A 20468-nucleotide genomic window follows, 5' to 3' on the forward strand; every position below is an offset into this window, starting at 1 on the left:
CAGCGCTTCTGGGGTGGTAATGGCCCCTGCGAGTACGTACACCCACATTTCAAGCCCTCCCCTCTCTCTCTCTCTCTCTCTCTCTCCCTCTCTCTCTCTCTCTCTCTCTCTCTCTCTCTCTCTCTCTCTTTTTCACAGACATACACATACACGGGAGCACACAGAGTAGCTCCCACCCAACGCGTAGTCGCGGCGATCCGCGCGCGAAAGTCCGCCGTCTCCTCGGAGAACGGACCAGCGAGATCGCCTCCCGTTTCCTCCGCTCGGTCGGCGAGAGAAAAGAAGCTTGCCTCCCTTATTCATAAGGGAGCGAGGCCCGTCTTTAGGCGACGTGTTGACCGAAACGGGTTAGCCATTTCCCACGCACTCGTCGTCGGTCTGCACTCGGGATCAAGATGACGTATAACGATGACTAATAGCCGTTTCCCTCCACCGGCGAGGGCTCATCAACCATGGCTGGTGCCAAGTTGAGTGCCAACCGTATAAATGGATGTTGCGCATAGTGTACACGTGTCTGGCGAGACAAGATCGCCACAGCTGGCTACACGGCGACGGTAACTCACATGCCGACGACGACGACGACGACGACGACGACGACGACGACGAAGCGCACACCGGGCGTCGGCCGGCTGAATCGCGCGCGCGACTATAACGAGGCCCGTGAAATGTTTATTCTCGGTTTCACTCTCGCGAGACAGGCCGGACGGGATGTTTGTTGCATATTTATGGGAGACGTTTTCGTTTTCTCCTGGCGAAATGAGCGAGAGAGTGTTAAAACGTGTCGGGGAGAACGCGCACGCTGAAACATCTCGCGATCCACCGAGAGGAGAGAACAATTTGCTTTATAATTAAGCTTGCTCGCGAGCGTCTACATCTTGCGACGTGCACGATTGCGCGGTTGTTATCACAGAAATTATTAGATTCAAGGCGAGGTCAAAGCACGCGTTACGGTGGAGGACCAACCGCGGAGGTTCAGCCGCAATGATTATTTCTACATCAGCACAGTCCGTGGTGTCACGGAATTATCGTATGACGTTGCGATGTGAAGCATGAATAATACGCGACGCTGTTGGCATGAAATTGTGAGACTACGCTTAGAGGACTGCGGCGTGGAAATCCAGCGATCCCTGTACGGCGATGATCGAAGGAATGCCGAGAGTTAAACGAATTCAACGGGCGGACGGGCTCTAATGAAAAATGTCCTCCGCGCCTCTCTCGCACCGCCGCCGTGGATATTAATCGCGAGACGGTGGTTCAATTATACTTCCAATCGTCCCTTTCCCGCGAACGACGCGATTCCACGGCGATCAGCCCGTGAAATTATTGCACTCCGGCTATATCTACGTGCCCCGTTCCTCCTGGCGGAGTATTTGCCGGGACGAGCGGCGAAGAAAAGGCAGAAGGCCGCGCGAGAGCGGAGGGACAAAATAGAAGAATCGCCACCGGCAAAGCGGCGCGCGGCCGGAATATCGTTGCCCGTCGCTCTCTCCTCCCTCTCCCCCCCCCCTCTCTCTCTCTCTCTCTGCCGGTTATACAGCTGGATCAAAATTAACCGTGCATCTCAACGACGCAGTTTGTCGCGCGCGCGCGCGTTCAGGCAATATTATAGCGCATATGTTACTCCGTCGCGTATAAACAGCGTCCATTTTCATAGGAGAACGGGGCGCGCAATATCCCGCCATTATGTCAAACTGCAAACGCGCGCCGTACAAGCAGGGCGACTGCAATTTTCCCTCGTCGTCCGAGCAGCATCGCGCGCACGTTATTTATCCCGGCCGGCATTAAGAAGCGATCCCAAACACGGGACGAAGTATCGTCCACTCGCGCTCGCGCTCGAGAGTTTCCTCGAGTTTCCCCGAGCAGCCGCGGCAAGTTTCCCGGCCGCACGATAATATTCGCACGCGGCACGCTCTCCAACGGGCAGAACGACACGCCGTGACAGAGCGGGGGGGACCATTTTAAAATGCGCGCGAGATAAATGGTGACGGACATTCAAGGCGCGTCCTACGGCCTCGGTGATCCGCTCGTACAATTGGCCGTTCGCGTTTTCTTGTGCGTTCCCGCTTTGTAACCGTACACACACACACACACACACACATGTGGTCATGCACGTGGGCACATAGTGCCGCACGCACAATACATCGCGCCGGGCCGGGCGGACGGCGTATCAGAAATAATTACATGCAAATTATATGAATAAACATTGGGAATTTTCAGCGAATTTTCTCCTCCCTCGGGCGATGCGCGCCTCTCGCTTTTCCTCCGCCCATCGTATTACCGGCGCGATGCGATTGAGGGTATACCGGCTAGAAAACTGGCATCCGCGGATACGCAGCCGGCACAAAGTGCTCGGAGCGGTGTGTGCGCGCGCGTGAGTGCGTGCCCGCGTGTATTTTTGCACACATCGAGCGCGCGCGTTTTCGGTATAATATCGCAAACTGGGTGCAACGTAAACAATTTATACAAGCCCGGCGCAGCGCCGCGAAGCTGTACGCGCATATATATTTCAGTGTCATTTTAATTTGCACACTCGGAATATTTTACCATCGCATTTGCATCCGCATTACAGCCGGCGCAATGTAATCTCGTCGATATTTTGCGCTGCGTCGCGGAAGCGCTCTCCCCTCCCCATTCCCCCCCCCCCTCTCTCTCTCTCTCTCTGCCTTCCCGCCGCTCAAACCGCCTTCCATTTTAATTATTTTCACCCGAAAGTAGATACCGAGACTCCTGAGGGAGAAGGTTGATACCGGTGTGTTCTCTCTCTCTCTCTTTTTCTCTCCCACCGCCGCCCACAGGCCGGCGTGCGGCTGCTTCTGGGTCGAAAATCGGGAAGATGTGGATTTTCTGCGAATATTTGCGCTCTTTATTCCTCGGCTCTGCTTACCAGGAAACACCGGCGAATAATAGACGCGCGGCGTGTGCGGAAAGTATACGAATTCAACGTTCGGAACAATACGAGAAGCTCGCGGGAATATTTGCGTACTTTATAACAGTTTTGCGACGGGGAAAGCTGGGTAAATACCGATTTCGGCTTTCGGGCAAACCCGGAAGGTCGGAAGCGAATCATTTGCGGAGACGGAATTTCTCGCAAGAGTTCACCCCGTGCGCAATTTTTCTCGGCGCCACCCTCCGCCGCCTTGGCCCCCTTCGATGAGGCGAGCAACATAGCAATTTATGCATGAACTTTTGCCTCGCGAGGTAGCAAGCCAACTCGCATAAGTTACTTTGGAAAGGCCACGATTAACAGCCATGTAATTAGCGTCCTACTTCTCATGTAAGCGGCGCCCGTAGAAGGCGAGCAGGAGTAGTGGGGAGGGGATGATTCCGCGCGGGGAAATATCCCGCGCGCGTTGTACTCCATCGCGCTAACGAGAACGTATCGGTTCATATTACACCGGGCAATTTGTTATTCGCCGGGCACGGCCCGCGCGCGTGCGCACGGCTCCGCGGGATTGAAACGTTTCGCACGAGGTATCAATCCGCCTGGCGCTCCCGAAAACTTCCTCGCGCCTATTGCGATCTGTGCTGCGCGACGCGCGCCGCGCCTTAATCATTCCGAGGGGATTATCCCCCCCCCCGTCCATCCGTCCGCGCACCGCAATGCAGCGCGATTCTCCGAATCAATTCGCCCGCCGAACTCGCCTTCGACTCAATAGCGACGCGGATTTGCATAATTCGCGGGAAAAATACCGCGCTCAGCCTAATAGCCGACGGTATACGAGTCCTTCGCCGCCGCCGCCGCCGGCAATTGAAATAATAAAGCAAAAAGTGTCTGTACGGGAGCACGTAGCTCGTGCTCGTACTCGTGCCTTTCTCTTTCGGAATATTCAAGAAGAGAGGGAGAGAGAGAAAGAGAGAGGGAGAGAGAGAGAGAGAGAGAGAGAGAAAGAGAGCGAGCATTCAACGTCGACTCACGCATCGTACGCACGCGCTACTTATCTCCGGCAGTGTGCGTACGCTAATTACATACACACGAGCCAGCGCGGCGCGGCGCGGCGCGGCGCGGCGGCGGGCTCGGCGAATTAAGCTCGTCGAATAGCAGAATTCGTTAATGCCTCTCGCGTGAGGAAGATCGATTGGATTTACCTTGGTGCCACGCTAACGCAATCCCTCCTGCCGCCTTCCCAGCCGTCTGCTCCGCTCCCCATCGCTCCCCTTCGCCACCTTTCCGCAGCCCTGCGCGCACGCTTTGTTACCTCTACTCTTGCCCTCGAAACTTCCTCGCACGAATTAACCCGCAGACCGGCTGCACGCGTGCAGTGAAAACCAGAAGCACATCTTGTCGTAACGAGGCGGAGCGGTTAGGTATAATGCTTGTAACTAGGCTCTCTCGCCTTCTGGCGTGTTTGTGGTGTGACGTCACAAAGTTACATTCTACGCGAGGCTCAGGCTCAGGCGCTGCGTGTGCGGACAGGATGAGGCTACAACTGCTGCCGCTCCTCACCAGGTGGGTGAGGCACAACGATGAGCCCTGAGGAATTATCCCCTGGCTCGGGCGCGCGTACATTGTGACAGGTGACACTAATTGCTTCCGTGTGTAATCGTACTCGGGTGTACTCGTGATACGTCCCGCGATCGATGCTCGCGCGATCGCGATGGCAGGGGAGAGGCCTTCTCGGCTGTTTTCCACGAAGGCAGCTTCTTCGAATCGACCGGTGAGAGTCGTCGTCTTCGGTCGAATTCTTAACCGTCCCGGAGGCGCGACGTGTTGCTGTGGCTTTCCTCTCGCCACCGACTACGTTTAGAAGCTGCAACGAGGAGGAACCGCGTGTCACTGCGGTGGAGATGAAATTATGAGAATTTCGGTACGACGGTTCAACGAGAGCGCGCGGACAATGCATCGTCGCGAAGTGCATCGTTGAAACGGGCTGTACTAATCCCAGCTTATTCATTAACGGAATTTCACAAAGAAACTCGGCTGAGTTTCAGCCGCGCTCTCGACGGCTGACGAAGTGAAACTCGTATCAGCACACCGAGTGCCAGCAAAGTTTGCCAGAATGAGACAGCTGCTTTTCGGCTGTAAACAACAATCACGAGCGTCTTGACAAACATAATATGGCTTTAATCGTGATACAGAAGCCCGCGGGCTTATTTATTGCTACCTCTTTGCCAGCTAGTTTTCCGCCGCCACGCTATCTCCTCCCGAGCCTTGCGCGGAGCGCGCGACTCGTGCATTATTCTTAATACGTACATCGTCGTGGAGGAGCGAGGTGGCTCGTAAGAGGGGAGAAAAAAGGAGGCATCTCTCGATCTCTCGTCTCTCAGTTGAAACAGCGGCTCTTTTATCGAGCAAGACCCGATTTTCGAGATTTCGACCGGCTATTTTGAGATCGCCTTGAGGAAAGTTTTTTCGCCGCGTCTCTCTCTCTCTCTCTCTCTCTCTCTCTCTCTCTCGGACCGGAGGACACATCGTGCGTCGTGCGCGACACGGCGCGGCAGGAAGGAAAAAAAGCGAGCGGGCATTTTTTTCGAGTGACTCAGAGACGGAGTCATCAGTTGTCGAATCTACGACTCCTCAGTCGGCGAATATATCGTCGAATACATTTCGGTTTAGCAATTTCACATTATGTCTAATATCAGTTCTTGGAACTGAAAACCCGAACTTTCTACCTCATAGATCTCGCGGGGCAGACTGCATCGGCCATTATAGAAGGGGAAAATGGGGAAGAAGAGAGAGAAGGTCGCCGTAATCCTTCGACTAGTACAGCCCGGTAGGGCGGATGGCTCCGAGCCCATTGGCGAAGAGCTCGGCATACCGCGCGTCGGCCCCGCTCCTGCCGTTTGTCATTACGGCTGGCCACATTTTATTTATAATAATTGGTTAGAAACAGTTACGCGGTTCTGGCTTAAGGTAGGGAGCGCGCCTGAATTTATGAAGTCGGACGGGGAGAGAAGGGAGATCTGGAGCGAGCCAGGAGATCCTAGGGTGTCTTGGTCTTTTGGAGGCAGTCCAGATGCGGCTGCGCTCCCGGCCAACCTCCTCGAATAAGGGTTTGGCTATCTTACCGCGAAGAGACAGATCGCGTTGCCTGCCGCCGCGCATAGCCGGAATGATAAACGACCACGATGTTGCTGTATAATCATGGCTCCGGGACACCGGCTCGGGGACATTCTCTCTACGTCCGACCTCGTGACACGGGGGACGCCACAAATGACGACGAGTTCCCGATTGTCCCGAGTTTAGCTCGCATTTGCATCTTCACGCCGGCCGGGAACTTTCGAGCGTGATCTAAGCCGCGCGCGCTTGTGTAACCTCGGCGAGGCGAGGCGAGGCGAGGATCAATCTTTATCCCTCGCGGGCGAACGAGTCGCTCGCCAGTGCTCGCGAGGAGCGACGTACGAATGACCGAATGCCGATTCAGCCGGCCGGCCGGCCGGCGCGACGTGAAGGACATTCCGGAGAACGGAATTATTTCGAGGACCAGACGAACGGCCGCATTCCCGCTATGCCGCCACGACTTTGCCTTTCCTCCGGAGTTATCCTTCCTCCGCTCCCTCTTCCCCTCTCTCTCTCCCTCTCTCTCTCTCTCTCTCTCTCTCTCTCTCGGCCCTTTCGCGCGCGCTCGCGGCGCACGCATTACCAATGTAAATCCCAGGTTCTCCTCCCGTGACTTTTTGTCGCGCGAATCCTCGCAAATCGGTTTGAATACGTACGGCGTGCAAAGTGCAGAGCCGAGCCAAGTCTAGACACCTCAGCGGTGGCGGCGGCGGCGGCGGCTCACGGCTTCCTGATTCCTGGCTCCCTGCTAGGGTGCGGTGCTAGGGAGAGGTGGGGCTCGTCTCCCATCCCCTGTCCCTCCTTGGTCTTGGTGTAGGGCGAGAACATTCACATAATTTCTCGCGACTTGATGCCAGACCGTTCTTCACCGGGACTATCCGACGAATTGTAGGCACCCTGCGCCACCACCACCACCACCACCACCACCACCACCACCGCTGCCACCGTCGCCGCTACCAACACTTCCATTGCACCATCACCATCATCCGCGCGCTACCGACGGCAACGGCCAAGTCTCCGACGTTATTGCTGATCCCGGAGATTTATAGCAGACCTCCCGCACACATGGCGCTTTAATTATGTGTGCTAGCTAAAATGAATTGCCGAATATTTTATGCGACAGGAAACCGGCCCCCTGACCCCTCCCCCTATGACCTCTTCGCACGTCGAATTTATCGCGTGGTTATATTTACTGAACGAACAATAGCGCGAGACTCGTCGTGCAAGAGACTAGTCACTGGGGAGCGAAGGAGAGAGCCTCGTTAAGAAGAGTTATCTGGTTAAGTCGAGCGCATTACAGTCCGGACGCTTCGGATGGGCACTTCCGGATCACCCCTTGCCGTTCCCTCCCTCCCTCCCTCCCTCTCTCTCTCTCTCTCTCTCTCTCTCTCTCTCTCTCTCTCTCTCTCTCTCTCACTCGTGTCTTTAGATTCGCGGCGGCGCTCGCGCAATAATATTTTCCAAAGCTCCTGGCCGGCTCCCCGGCGAGAGGAAAGCTCCTCCACTTTCTTCCTCCATACGCGTGCTACATAAAACTCGCCATAATTCCGGCCGGGTCTCCAGCGTGATTTAACGCGCGCCCACGTTTTCGGCGTTCCGTCGCCTGACCCGCCTGCGAACGAGGGCAAGGGAGCGAGGGCGAGAAGAAGGGAGGTTGGCTGCGTTCCCCTTAATCCGGAAAAGCCCAGCGAGTTAACCTACTTACGCGCTGGATATCTGGACTCTCGGAGAATCATGCGGAATTCGGAAACTTCACAGCGCGACTATTCGTTACGCGCGCTCCAGCCGGCGATTTTTCGCGGCCGGTGCGTCTCGCGAGGAAGAGCGCATCGCCGCCGTGGAGGTTGCCAGACGATGCGAGACGATAACGCAGGCGAGATTACTTCGGCCGGAGAAGGCGAATCGGCGGCGGGCGCGCCGGGACCGTTTAATTCGTACGGATGGCGGACGGATTTATCTCGTTAAAGCCGCCGCTCGAGCGGACGTGTCTCTAATTGGAAATTTCAGCGGATCCACCGTGTGCGCCTTTTAACGCTTGCGCGCGCTCCGGCATGCGCGTCTTTCGGAACGCATCGGCACCTGCTCCCACCTCTATCCGCTGTGTCATATCTCCGTTTCTCACCACGCGACGACACTAATTGGATGATTCAATACCGCGGAAACGTGATCGGAAACGAGGATCGGCCGGCCCGTCACGATTCGTTACATGCAATTTTTCCGCGCGAGCACCTCGCGCCGATAACGAGGAGAAGAAAATCGCGGCTGCGTCCCCGACATAAACGGTCCGGGAATATCTTTGCGTCGTCGACTAATAACGCGAAATTCTACGCTCGACCTCGGCATCCTTCCCCTTCCTCACCCCTCGCCCCTAGCGGGTCCTCCGCGAGCCCGACGTTCCGCTCCCTTCTTGCCGCCTTTCGACGGGCGCGTTGCCGGGCGCCGAGGATAATTATTCCCGTGAATGGACGCGGATACGCGCGTTCGCCCTAATTAGTAATACATAGAAGGGAATTTCTTCTTCTTCTCCGCGAGCTTCACTCACGAGTCTCTCGTCATTTCGGTCGGCGCGCTTTAAGAGACCGCGAGTCGGCGGCGGCGGCGGCGGCGGCCGAGAGGGAGAAAATGGAATTCACAGCGGCGCTGAATTTGTAACTCATGAATTCCGCCTCGCTGGTCCGCTCTCGGCTCTCGGCTCTCGACGCGGATGCAAATAAAGAGGAAGAAAGAAAAAAAAAAAAAGAGTCCGCGCGTTCGAATGGCCGATCAATTGATTAACGTTTCGCATTCGGGGCGATTCGATTAATTCGCAAGAGAGAGCCGATGTACGCGACGACGACGACGACGACGACGACGACGACGATGACGAGGACGAGGACGCAAGGACAGAGCGCCGAAGGAAACGGGAAAAGAAGCGATATGTGTGAAAGGAGGACTGTGTGTATATGTGCGGGGGAGGAGGAGGGCGGTGCGGAGGTGGCAGGGGGAGGGCGATTGCAGGGGAATTAATATACCTCGCTGTATGTCGCCACGGCCATGAATATGTAAAGCCCGCTTTGTGACGGGGAGACGCCTCGTAGACGGTACCTAACGTCGTTTCATAGCGAGGTTTGACCTCGAGATAAGCGGCTTATAAGTATCGTTTGGAAATTCTTGGCCGGCTAGCGATCCTTGTTTTTCAGCGCGCTTTGTTTGCGCGCGCACACCCCGCGCGATGATTAATGCCCCTGAGTTATGGTCAACGGCCATTGCCGACGTCCATAATATATCTATTTACGCAAATTGCATAAGTCATATATTATCCTTTTGACGCGATAAAATGTATATTATTGCGCGCTAACGCCGCGCCGCCGCGTCCTATCGCGCAATATCCGCGCGCGTGATAAATAGAGAAGTGTTCTCGCGTGCTGTAATTCGGCGAGAGTTATTATCGCGTAATTTCACGTTGATCGGCGCCGATGAGTCGCGACCTAATCGATGCCCTGTCTGTTATGTTTCAGGTAAGTTGCTCCAACGGTCTCGCTTGAGCGTTGCGCATGGGAGAGACAAAGGTAGCCGCGTCGGCGATGCTCTCACGCACGAAGAAGGTACTGATCGCTGCGGACGATAGATGGCTTCCAGCCAGTTTCGAGCGTTACGAGCGGTCGCATTTCTGAAAAGAGAGCGTCCTTGAACGGGGCTTCTTATAGCGCTCGAGAACGATATATTTCTTCCTTCTCCGCGTCGCGCGCGTGTGTCGCAATGGCAGTAAACGTCCGAGTTTTATCTCCAAGAGGTCTCCGTGCGTTCCGCTCTCGCGCGATTAGCACATTGGCCATGCTCGCTCCGAAATATCTGTGCATCCGCATACGCGAATAACCAGCGCGTCCATGCGCGATTTTACGATCGACCGATGTAATATCGGGCTGGATGTCAAAATCGCGAGCGCGCTATTTGGAAAAATACTGACGGATTACGCGCGGAGACCCCCTCCCCCTCCCCGCGCGTGACGCTTCTTTTTTTCGATTGAGCACGCTCTGCATTCTGCGTGCGCATTACGCAGCGAAAATTTCCCGTTTTATTGTCTGAATACATTTTCACGTTTCTGCACGTCTCGCAATCGCGAACGTGTGTGTCGTGATGAGAGCACGCGCGAGATTCCGAAAAGAATGACGTTCGTTCCGCGTTCGTAAGCGTGTCGCGATGTGCCAAGTTAAAAGCGACGCGCGCTTCTTGCGAGCGCAGTACATTCGTTTCTTTTTATTTTTTTTTTTTTTTTTGTAGCGTATACTTTCAACGTTTATCTCTCGGACTTGTCACCTTTCCCCTCTGCGGTGCGGCGCGCGCGCTCGGCTAAAGAAACCGAGCAGCATTGTCGCCGGGCTTCGGTCCCCGTCAAAGGATTCGCCGCTCAGCGGGGCGACTCCGCGAAAAGCAGTCGTGGCGGCGTGCAACAAATTACACTCGGAAGCTGATATCGTTCCGCTTCCGTTCGAGCGGCGATCATTCCTCTGTATCGTCGGCTAATTCAGCGGTCTATTGAGAAACGGGCCGGGACGAAATTGAAGCTGAAGATAAGTCTTCGCGACTGAGAGAGCGCGATTTTTCGAGTCCGATTCGAGCGAGTTGCGGGAAACGCGCGGCGAATTGTACGGTCGCGTCAGTTTTTCAGCGAGTTAAATCTTGAACAATTACGGCTGCCCTCAAGTACTCCCTCAAGTAACCCGATATGATCTCTTTAATATCATGCCTGTACTCTTGCTATTCTTATCTTGAAAGTTTTTTCTCAAGCGCAGACGGCAAAGATGTCTCCGGGTAATCTCGGAGATCAAATCAGCGTTAATAATCACGGCGGCTGCAGTCACGCCGAGACGCGTTTATTTATTAGGTGTGTGAATTAATTCGGTCCATCTGGCGGTCAATTGCTGTACTATGTAATTTTCTAACCTCTAATGTCTGCAAAAGGCTTTATTTTTCAGTCCCTAGCGATGGCAAATACTTTGATCGGTGTACTTTTTCATGTTTTTTCATACTAAAGTCTTTTTTGGAAGAAAAAACGGACCGAATTAATTCACACACACCTAATATTTCGCACTTGCGGATCGGCCGCGGCGGCCGTGACGGCAGAAAGAGCGGCCGCGTATATATCTAGCCGCGCCGACGGCGAAGGCTCGCGCGATACATCCGCGGAACTCCATCGCGTACAACCACCGGAAAGAGAAGACGGCGGGGGCGGGGGCGGGGGTGGCAGAGAGCACGGCGGACACATATTATCCGCGCGAATGTGTACATGCATACCGTAAACTCCGCGCTTTATCCCGGCGAAGGTGCGCGCCGGTGTTCCGCGATCGTTAATTTCACTCGGGGAGAAATACCGGGGTCGTTTCTGCAAAAACCGCGGGCGATCCGGCTTCGGCCTCGAACACCCCTGGAACTTTCCGCCGGCCAGACGGCGGCAGGAGGGAGGGAGTGATTGGGCCGGTGGAAGGAAGCCGGGGCGGAAATGTGAGAGAGAATGCAGGCTGGCGGACGGCTGGCGCTCCGTTGGCTCTCTCGATGGCTCCGCTAAGTTATTTTACGCTGATCTCGCCGCGCTAGGTCGCCATTGCCGCGAGAGGAGCTCTCCTTCTTGCCTCGCCTTGTCGACGGCGCGAAGCGAGCAGCTGTACGCGCGAGCGCGAGAGCAGCGCTTTCGGACAAGCGCGTTGCTCAATCCCCTTGCGGTTCGTTCTTTTTTTTTTCTTTCCCTCTTTCCCGGCGAATTGTACAATCCTCGAAGTGGAACTTTTTTGTCGTTGGTGAAAAATGCACCGCAGTGATCTCTCCCGGCTTCATGAAAGTTGATGATGAGACGCAGATATACGCAGCGTACTGCACGTGCAATCGAGTTAAATCGCGTTGTGTTTGAGCGTGTCGGGGAATTGTGCAATCGGATCTGTTAAACATGTTGCAAAACGGAGCAACCGCGCGCGAGCGCAAATAGTTTGCCGAGTCCCGATGCCAATTTAATAAGTATACACTTTATTGGCATTGAAGTTTGATTTCGCTTCGCGTATCTCCAAGCACTTTCTTCCATCCTCGTCTCTGCACCGTGCGCGTGCACACACATGCACGTTCTATTTCTGTCTCTCTCTCTCTCTCTCTCTCTCTCTCTTTCTCTCTCTCTCTCTGTCTCTCTCTAGTTACTAAACTTTCACGATAGGAGAAAGACTTCAAACTGGATTTCATTCTCGCGGCAGTCGGATAAAGCTTATACAGAGCGTCTCGCGAGTATAAGCTTTAATGACGAATTCCTCTCGCGAGTTTCCTGTCGTTTCTCGCGAAACGACGCGAAATGAAGCTCATCGAGTTTTGCGGGCGAGGGCGGGAGGGGAGAGAGGGGCGTCTCTGCCGTTCGAATTTCGTAACGTATAACATACGCGATGTTTGAGCGAGGATCATCTCGACTGAAAATTTCACAGAGGAAAGTTGGTTCGAATCTAAATGAAACGGCGAAGTTCGCTATTTGATTACACTGCAGAAGTTCGCGGTCCGCGGGAAACTTTTATTTTCAATCGTTTATAACGCGAAAACTATTGCGCGCCGGCGCTTCAGCCGGGGGGAGAGAGAGTTGCGGAGAGATCGCTCTCGGAATTATTCAAAGACTCGCGCGCCAAATTCCGCCAAGAGCGATGACTCCATTGTGTATTTACTCAATTCTAAATGCCAACGGGAGGAAAAGGGAGGGCGCGCGTGCACCGCTGGCGCGATGCATTTGTCGCCAGCGCTGAGGTTCGCTCGGCGACCAGCCGGAGAGGTGTCCATGGATAAAGACGAACGATCAGTTCGTTCATTTAGGATCGCTCAAGTTTCGAATTTACACGTACATCTGCTGCTGGAGAGCGCCCATGGTGTTCCGCGACGAGCGCGGGATGTGCCGCGGTAAACGGGAAACGAAGAAACTCCAGCAGCAGCAGTCGGGGCGGCCACGAAATGTTTCCATTCCGAATCGGGAAACAATTTTAATTTACCAACCACTCGCTATCGCCCGCTTTCTCTCTCTCTCTCTCTCCCTCTCTCCCTCTCTCCCTCCCTCCCTCTCTCTCTCTCTCTCTCTCTCTCTCTCTCTCTCTCTCTCTCTCCCTTCCTCCCGTTTCTCCCTCGCTCTCTTTCTCTCTTGCTCTCGCCAACTTTTTCCGCACTCATCCTCTTCTGTTCGGCGCGGATGCTCGCCCTTCCCCCTTTCCGCCGCCCGCCTGTGTATCCTCTCGCTCGCTCGCGGGTACAGAGGGTGGATAGCCATTCGTTGTAACGGCTTTGTTTCATTTAACAGACCAACCGTCGACCGTTTTCCCCTCAGGCCCTGCGCGAACCGTTTGCACAGGCAGCTCGTTTAAAGCCAGGCTTTATTACTGATTACTGGAAAAATTGATGTCCACCGGCTAATGAACCCAATCTACCAGCGATCCCGTGTACGCGATACCGTTTCTATTCCAGCGAACGGGCAATAATTCGCTCGGTCTGTATGCAAATCGAATATGTCAGCGAGTATGAACGGTTTGGGAAAAAGCTTGTAACAGAATTCACCCGCGATATATCTCGCTGTGATCGCGTGTGTTCTCTCTCTCTCTTTCACACACGCACACGCTCCTCCCTCCTTCCTCGACTCTGTCTCTGTATGTTTTTTTTTTTTTTTTTTAAATTTCGCCGCCGGTCTTTGTGCGCTTCGGAACTGAGTTTTTGTCCGGTGTTTAATCCTCTCGCGCCGTTGCTCTTGCGAGTTCGTTGCGAAACAACGCCACAAAGAGTCCGCGCAATTATTAGAACGTTACCGGCGCGAGGACCCCGGCGCGGTATGTGAACTTTGCTTTCCGTATATGTAGGGGGAGGGAATTACCACGGCGAGCGGTATCGTAAACAGGCCTCGTTAATGTCCGCGACTTAAAGCCTGGCGACAGGCTCGCCTCCAAACAACGGGAGTAATGAGAAACTTTTAATTAAAACCTTGGCGAGTCCGAGGCAATCGCGACGCGGAACAATGAGAGAAGAAATACGTCGTTAATGGAAACTTTCTTCTTTTTCTCTCTCTCTCTCTCTCTCTCTCTCTCTCCCTCTTTTTTTATACGACATCGCTTTTGTCTTCGGCAGCGTATAGACAAAAAGCGCGTGGGTGGGTGGGAGGGGGGTGAGGGTGAGGGGGGCGACGATCAAAATTATCTCCGCGTCGAAACGTTCGCCGAGCTATATAGATCCTTTGATAATCCGCCCGCCATTTTCGCGGCGGTTAAAATGGAATTTCAAATTACGGATAAAAGTCGGTTACGCGCTCGCTCGCTCGCTCGCGCGTCGGGGCGAAATTGCGAGCCGTCGGGCGGCCGCCGCGCCGCGGCGTGTACAGGTCCGGCGTGCGTAATTAATTATAAGAGTTTGTGTGTGACGAACGAGTGGAGGTGGATTTAGAGAATAGTATCGGGGAATACTCCGCGAGTCCCCCCCCCCCCCGCGCCCCCATCGGTTTTGTTGCTCGATGGCCGAAACCGCGGGAATAGTTGGAAACCGCATTACACGCTGCAGCGCGTGCATTTCGTTCGGCGGGAAGAGGGTGTTGTACGCGTCGGTGAGATTGATGAGGAACAGGAGCCTGTAAACGCTAATGAAAAGACGCGGTCTACGCGAACCCAATTAACTCTCATAAATGTTGCCGGTATTTTCTTTTCAGGCGCGGCCCGAATCGACACGCGCGTTGCGTAAATCGAAAATTACGTCACGTAATTCACGACGATAAATTGCCTCCGCCGGTGCCTGCGGTAAAATACGGCACATCGATGCGTTACTTTAGCCGGCTAAATATATGTTTCACGTGAACCGTAAAAGCACAAATCTTTCCGTCGCCTCGGTGAGGACGCCGCCGAAGTGTTTCGACAAGTGTTTCGCAAATCGCAAAGTTGTCCCTTTAGTTAAACTTATTAACGAGGCCGCGCATTCGAATGAGCGAATCCTTACGATTATCTCTTGTGCGTCTCATGATTTGATTCAGCAGACACGATTGTTGCACCGCGCTTGGGTCGACGCGGCATTTTGCTTTGGGTGGGGAAAAAATACGAGGAATAAATCGGCAGCAATTCCGATGCAACATGCGAGCCGTTAACGAGAACCCTCGCTGCAGTTGTCCGTGCGCAATGTTCCCGTATTTTGCAACAACGTCGTTATATTGTTTGTAACAACATTGTTACAAAATGCAGAAAAATTGCACACAGACGGCACAAACAGTCATTCCCTCTCTGCGTTTAGATTCTTTCTCCGAAAACAGCCGTAATTCACTATTTTTTGACGAACGACGCAAAGTTTGCCAGACATTCGCGCGACAAATTTTTCTCCGCTCGACTCTCGAATTCTCTCACAGGGAGACCTTTGACCCTTTCTCTCTCTCTCTCTCTCTCTCTCTCCCTCTTTCTCTCTATTTCATCGCTGTTGTTCCGCGCGCATCGAGACACCTTGACGCACGGTCGCGGGAAAATTGACGCGGCGAAGATACGCGAATAAACGAACGGGGCTGAGCGGGATATCCGACGCTTTTGCGCGTGCACGTCAACCATCGAAAATAATAAAGTGCGGCTTGTCACCGGAACGCCGATAATGTGAATATTTCATTGAGCGTAGCTCGCGCGCCGCCCGATCGGTCGGCCGAGCGATCAGCAACGCTACGTCGGAAATTGTATCCGGCCTGCCGAAACGAGAAAGAACGAATTTACCGTAATAAACTCCCGCCTCGTTCGCGCGATTGAATTTCGGTCACGGAACGCCGGATCTTCCGCGCGGCTGAAATTATTGATGACGTTTCGCGCGGGGGCTGTTTAATGGAAGCTCGCTCGCGCGCGGTTTCGCGCGGAAAGAAACGGAAAGTAATTCATCAGGACGAGCAACCGCGCGATTCGTATCGCTCGCTGTGCTGTGTTGTTACCGATACCACCCGATACGCCCCTTTTTCGTCGCCAATTTCGATGCTCAACGGCGGCACAGGCGCGCGATTCTCGGGCGATTCGAGCGATCTGTCTTTGCACGGGGAGGGGGGGGGGGTAAACCGGTCCCTCTCCTTCTCCCCCTTCTCCACGTCGCGGTCCTAAGATCATTTGAGCCGACGTGATTCCTTATACACGGATCCGTCCGACGTCGCGTCGCCGGGCAAGGCGTCGTGGCGGCACTTGGAGAGGCAAATTCTCGACCCACTCGGAAATGCCGAGCATTCGCCAGAGGACACAAATCAGGGTTGTCTAATAAGGTCGTCGCGGCGCGTAAGCCTGAGCGATGGAGCTCCTCCGTTAGGGCGGGACACGCTGCAGAATATAGGCATTCCCGGCCTATCAGTCCGCTTTTTATCGCGTGAAGAGGATGGTGCGAACCGACGACGCATTGGCGTAGATTATCTTGGAGTTTTGCTTCGCGTTGAGTCGACGTCACCGCGTGTGGACGTCCTTGCGGAGCAACGCGTAAATTCTTACATTTTTATTGTCGAGTAGTCGCTTCGTGTACTAAATGATTGAAGGTGTTGCCCTCGCAATGCGTAAAACACTACAGACATTATCGGCACTTTCGCCGAAATTACGCGCGCTCGATTTGAGGAATTTGATTTACTCGCGAGGGGAATCATTAAAGCGAGTCCACCGGAGTAGCTTCAAATATCCCCGACGTCCACGATGGCCGACGCGCGATTGCAAACGTAGTTTACTTTGTGTTTCCTTTTTCTCTTACTTTTCCTCAGGTTTCTCGCGCGCGCGATCCCTTACCGTGTACTCCACTGCGTCTAGAGCGATATCGGGAGGTAAGGGCGGACACGGAGCTTGCAGGAGTCAATCCACTTATTGGAATGCCTCGCGTCTCGTTCTCGCGCCGTATCGCCTACACACGGCACTCGAGCTTACCCCGGCTTCGATTTGTATTGTTGTCGAGCGCCGTTATGGCTACGGCCGACGAAACGCCTCGATCGGTGACCATACGTTAAGGGGCACCTCGGCGCGTTAACGCTCGTACGTAAGCCCACCGCCCAATAACGGTTTATTCCGTCGCATTCCGCGCGCGGCCCGTGAAATAAAGCTGCGCCCGGGCGTAATCAACCGATTGCCGCCGCCGCCGCCGCCGCCGCTGTAAAACCAGACCTAAACAAGCAGGCGCGCTATCTCACCGGTCAGTCGGCGCGTAACGCAATTTCGTGTCAACGGGAGGCCTCTATCTCTCACGCTCGCGGGATAATTCGATGAACAGCGCGCGCACGCGGAAGATGGGAAATCGACCGGCGAGATCTTCCTTTGTAAACGCGTCGCACCATGTAAACCGCCGAATGAGGCAAAGCTGATGAAGAGTCGGAGAAAAGTCGCCGGCGTGAGCGACGCGCGATGCGCGTAAACGATAATTCCGCGCGCGACGATGACCCTCGTTTCTCGCGGGGGAGGAGGGGTCCGAGATCGCGATAAACCGTTAGGAGAAAAGAAGGAGGAAAAATTACGACTGGCCGGATTAAAGTTTCAGTAGCAGTAGCGGACTCTCGACTGCCGGCAGGGAGAGGCGATCCACGGGCCGGCGTCGTGGCACGAGATTAATGCACACGGCCCCGCCGCTTCGTGCTAATCATCGTAAAGTACACACGTCGAGGAAAAGCCGGGGCTAGCAAGGCGCTCTCTCCGGCGGCTCTCTTAGATTTCACTTTGTAAGAATTACGAGCTTTAATATAGTCTCCGGTGAGCATGACACCGCGCAGCGCCGCGTCGCGCTGCTCGATCCATAGCGAATTAAAAAATGGGCGCATGAGCTCTTGAAGCGAGTGACGATAAAAAGTAATGAAAGTAGTAAAAGCCCCCCCCTCCTCGCGCGCGCTCGCCCGCTCGCTCACTAGGGCAGCCGGAGGAAGCTTGACTTCGTAGGTGGCACGGCGTTGAATGGGGGTCGCCAGGAGGAACGGAAAGGATAGGAGACGTGGGCTGAGAGCTCTTTTGAGAGACAGCAAGCCTGGGGCTTGACCAAAAAGATCCAGCATCCTCTCTTTTTGTCTCTCTCTTTCTCTCTCTCTCTCTCTCTCTCTCTCTCTCTCTCTCTCTCTCGCTCTCGTTCTACCGCGCGCGGTTCTACCATGTACCACCACAAAGAACATCGCACAGTCGGCCCTATCTTACCGGTCGTTCCATTTCTGTGGACAACGTAATAACCACTTTCCGGCGGTCGAAGGAATTATCCGGAACGACAATTGGACCGCGTTACAAACGACGTAGAGAGAGAGAGAGAGAGAGAGAGAGAGAGAGAGAGAGAGAGAGAGAGAGAGAGAGAGAGAGAGAGAGAGAGAGTTTGCGTTCCTCCCCGCCATCCGTGCCGGGACCGGCCGGTGAAACGCGAAAATACGACGCCCGACTCGAATAAAGTATTCCTCGGCCGAAGAATGCGCGGCGATGATACGTTTGTCGAATGCAGAAATAAATCCGCTTACCGCGTTAGCGCTTGATTTGCAGAGCAGCAAAAGTCCATCCCTCTTTCGTCGCTCCTACGTTTATCCCTTTGATCGTGATAAATTTGATATTTCTCCCTTTCCACCCCCTCCCTCTCTCTCTCTCTCTCTCTCTCTCTCTTTCCCACCCGCTCGACGACGACATCATCGGCGACGTGGCCGAAGAAATATGTGCGAGGAATTACGAAAAAGAATTTGCAGTCCGCGCTGCCTTCCCTAATTCTGACCCGGAGTGCCCCGCTGGGCGACTCTTCGCATGTCGTATCAAGCGGCACAGCTGAATTATGAAACGTCAATCACGAGGCAGCTGGAGCGCGGCTGGTCGGAAAGAGAGATGAAGGGATTGAAGAGAGAAGGAAAGATTCAATCGATATCTAGCCCAGACGGGTGGGGAATAGACAGCCGAGTATTATCGTGGCCGAAAGTTACGATGTGTATCGACGTTTCCATTTTGTTACAACCTCTCCTTACTTTTGGAAAAATTGGGGGAGCGTGTGTCTACTTCTCCCCGGCGCCATATCGCGAACGGCACAACGGCCGGCTCTTTCGAAGTATGAGATATTACGGAATTCTATTAAATATTTCATTTGATTTCGTCGAAAAGCGAAATAATGCAAATATTGCGCAATCATCGCGTTCGTAACATTTCCGATTGTTATAGAATTCGGGCATGCGCGTAATTTAATTCTCGACCCGTCCCAAATTCCCAAATGGAAAATCAATCTCGCTCGTTTCTTTTTTTTTTTTTTTTTTTTCTTTTACCACGCGCGTTATTTGAACGTGTCGCGTATCTATATTAATCAGCAGGACACCGCGTTGAATACTGCGTGTTAAGCAAGTGACTTATAGAGAAAAGTAGATTTCGCGTTTGATTCTCCGTCCGAATTTGGCGTTGAACACGTCAAAATATTTAGGTTTTCGCGAGTACGAAACGACTTTAGATCACACGACATCTCCTGTTTGATTCTGTTGAATGTTCTCGGCAGTATTTTTGGTGTGATTCTTATGGTTTCATCTGCCATTTATCGCATTAGTCGCTCACGCCGATTGCGAAATTTGTTTACCTTGCGCGCGCGGTATTTATACGAGGACTATTTTTCGTGACATATTTACCTTTTTTTGCAGCATTCGAGTTGAAATTACAATTCTATATTCATCCAAATCAAATTTCGTCAAACCTGCAGAATCAATGAACGAGAAGAGTCGCAAGACATTAAAGATATAAGAACATTCTCTTACCTTGATAATTTCAAGCGGGTGCTCATCGTCCTTTGCTTTCATTCGAAGAAATTCTAAAAAGCTCTCTCGTACAAGAATTATTTATTTTAGTAATTTTATTTGTGTTTATTCCCATTGTTCCAAGATTCTATCAACATAGCAGAGAAGTACATTGCTTCGACGAGACGCGGTCAGGTATTTTAAAAGTCGACGACAGCGATAATTCGTAACAATTGTAACAATCGATCGGAAGAGCGAAAACATAACCGAAAGGTCTCGACTCTTTCGGACTATTTTAAACCTTCGAGATATTCGAAATCGTCAACACGCTCGATATACATACTCGTGTCCAAAATTAGAAACTATCGAGAGTCTCTCGTTTTCAAATGTACTCGTACTTCCAATCAAGTTTCTTCGGCTATGAGCTCCATCTCGATGTCCGCCACCGTCTCATTCTCCCTCCCCATCGATTATTTCGCAAATTATTCACGCCGTTGATACACCGAGTGCCGCGATTAGCGCGGGTGGTACTCGGGGGCAAAACGAAAGAGGCGAGATCGGTCGCCGCGAAAATCAATAACGGGCGGCGGACAGGTGATATCACCCGGGTATTACCCGCGATTTTTGCTGCCGAGTAGCCGGCTATGAAGAGACTGGCCGGTTTATACCGACTATGGCACTCTGTACGCGCAGTTTCATAAACGGGCAGACGTGCCACGTCGCATGTTGCATTTGTTCGAAGTCAACAGATATGGCGATAGGGGCCACGCCACGCCGCGTAAATTACCGCTCTGCCGAAGCGTACGT

At 53.4% G+C, this 20468-nt stretch overlaps 1 protein-coding gene across 10 annotated transcripts in view; it reads left to right on the forward strand.

The window, feature by feature from the left end:
- Positions 1 to 20468, forward strand: part of bru3 (CUGBP Elav-like family member bruno 3) — a 657300-nt gene that overhangs the window by 214989 nt on the left and 421843 nt on the right. Inside the window, exon 1 of one of the 10 annotated variants that reach the window (XM_025297150.1) lies at positions 9517 to 9582. The exons of the other annotated variants lie outside the window; for them this stretch is intronic. Coding sequence (XP_025152935.1) covers positions 9532 to 9582 — 51 coding nt within the window. The 5' untranslated portion in view covers positions 9517 to 9531. Of the gene's footprint in view, positions 1 to 9516; positions 9583 to 20468 lie in introns of those variants that run through there. 10 annotated transcript variants of the gene reach the window in all.

Source organism: Harpegnathos saltator, unplaced genomic scaffold (genome assembly GCF_003227715.2).
Source record: "Harpegnathos saltator strain DR-91 unplaced genomic scaffold, Hsal_v8.6 scaffold171, whole genome shotgun sequence".
NCBI lineage: Eukaryota > Metazoa > Arthropoda > Insecta > Hymenoptera > Formicidae > Harpegnathos > Harpegnathos saltator.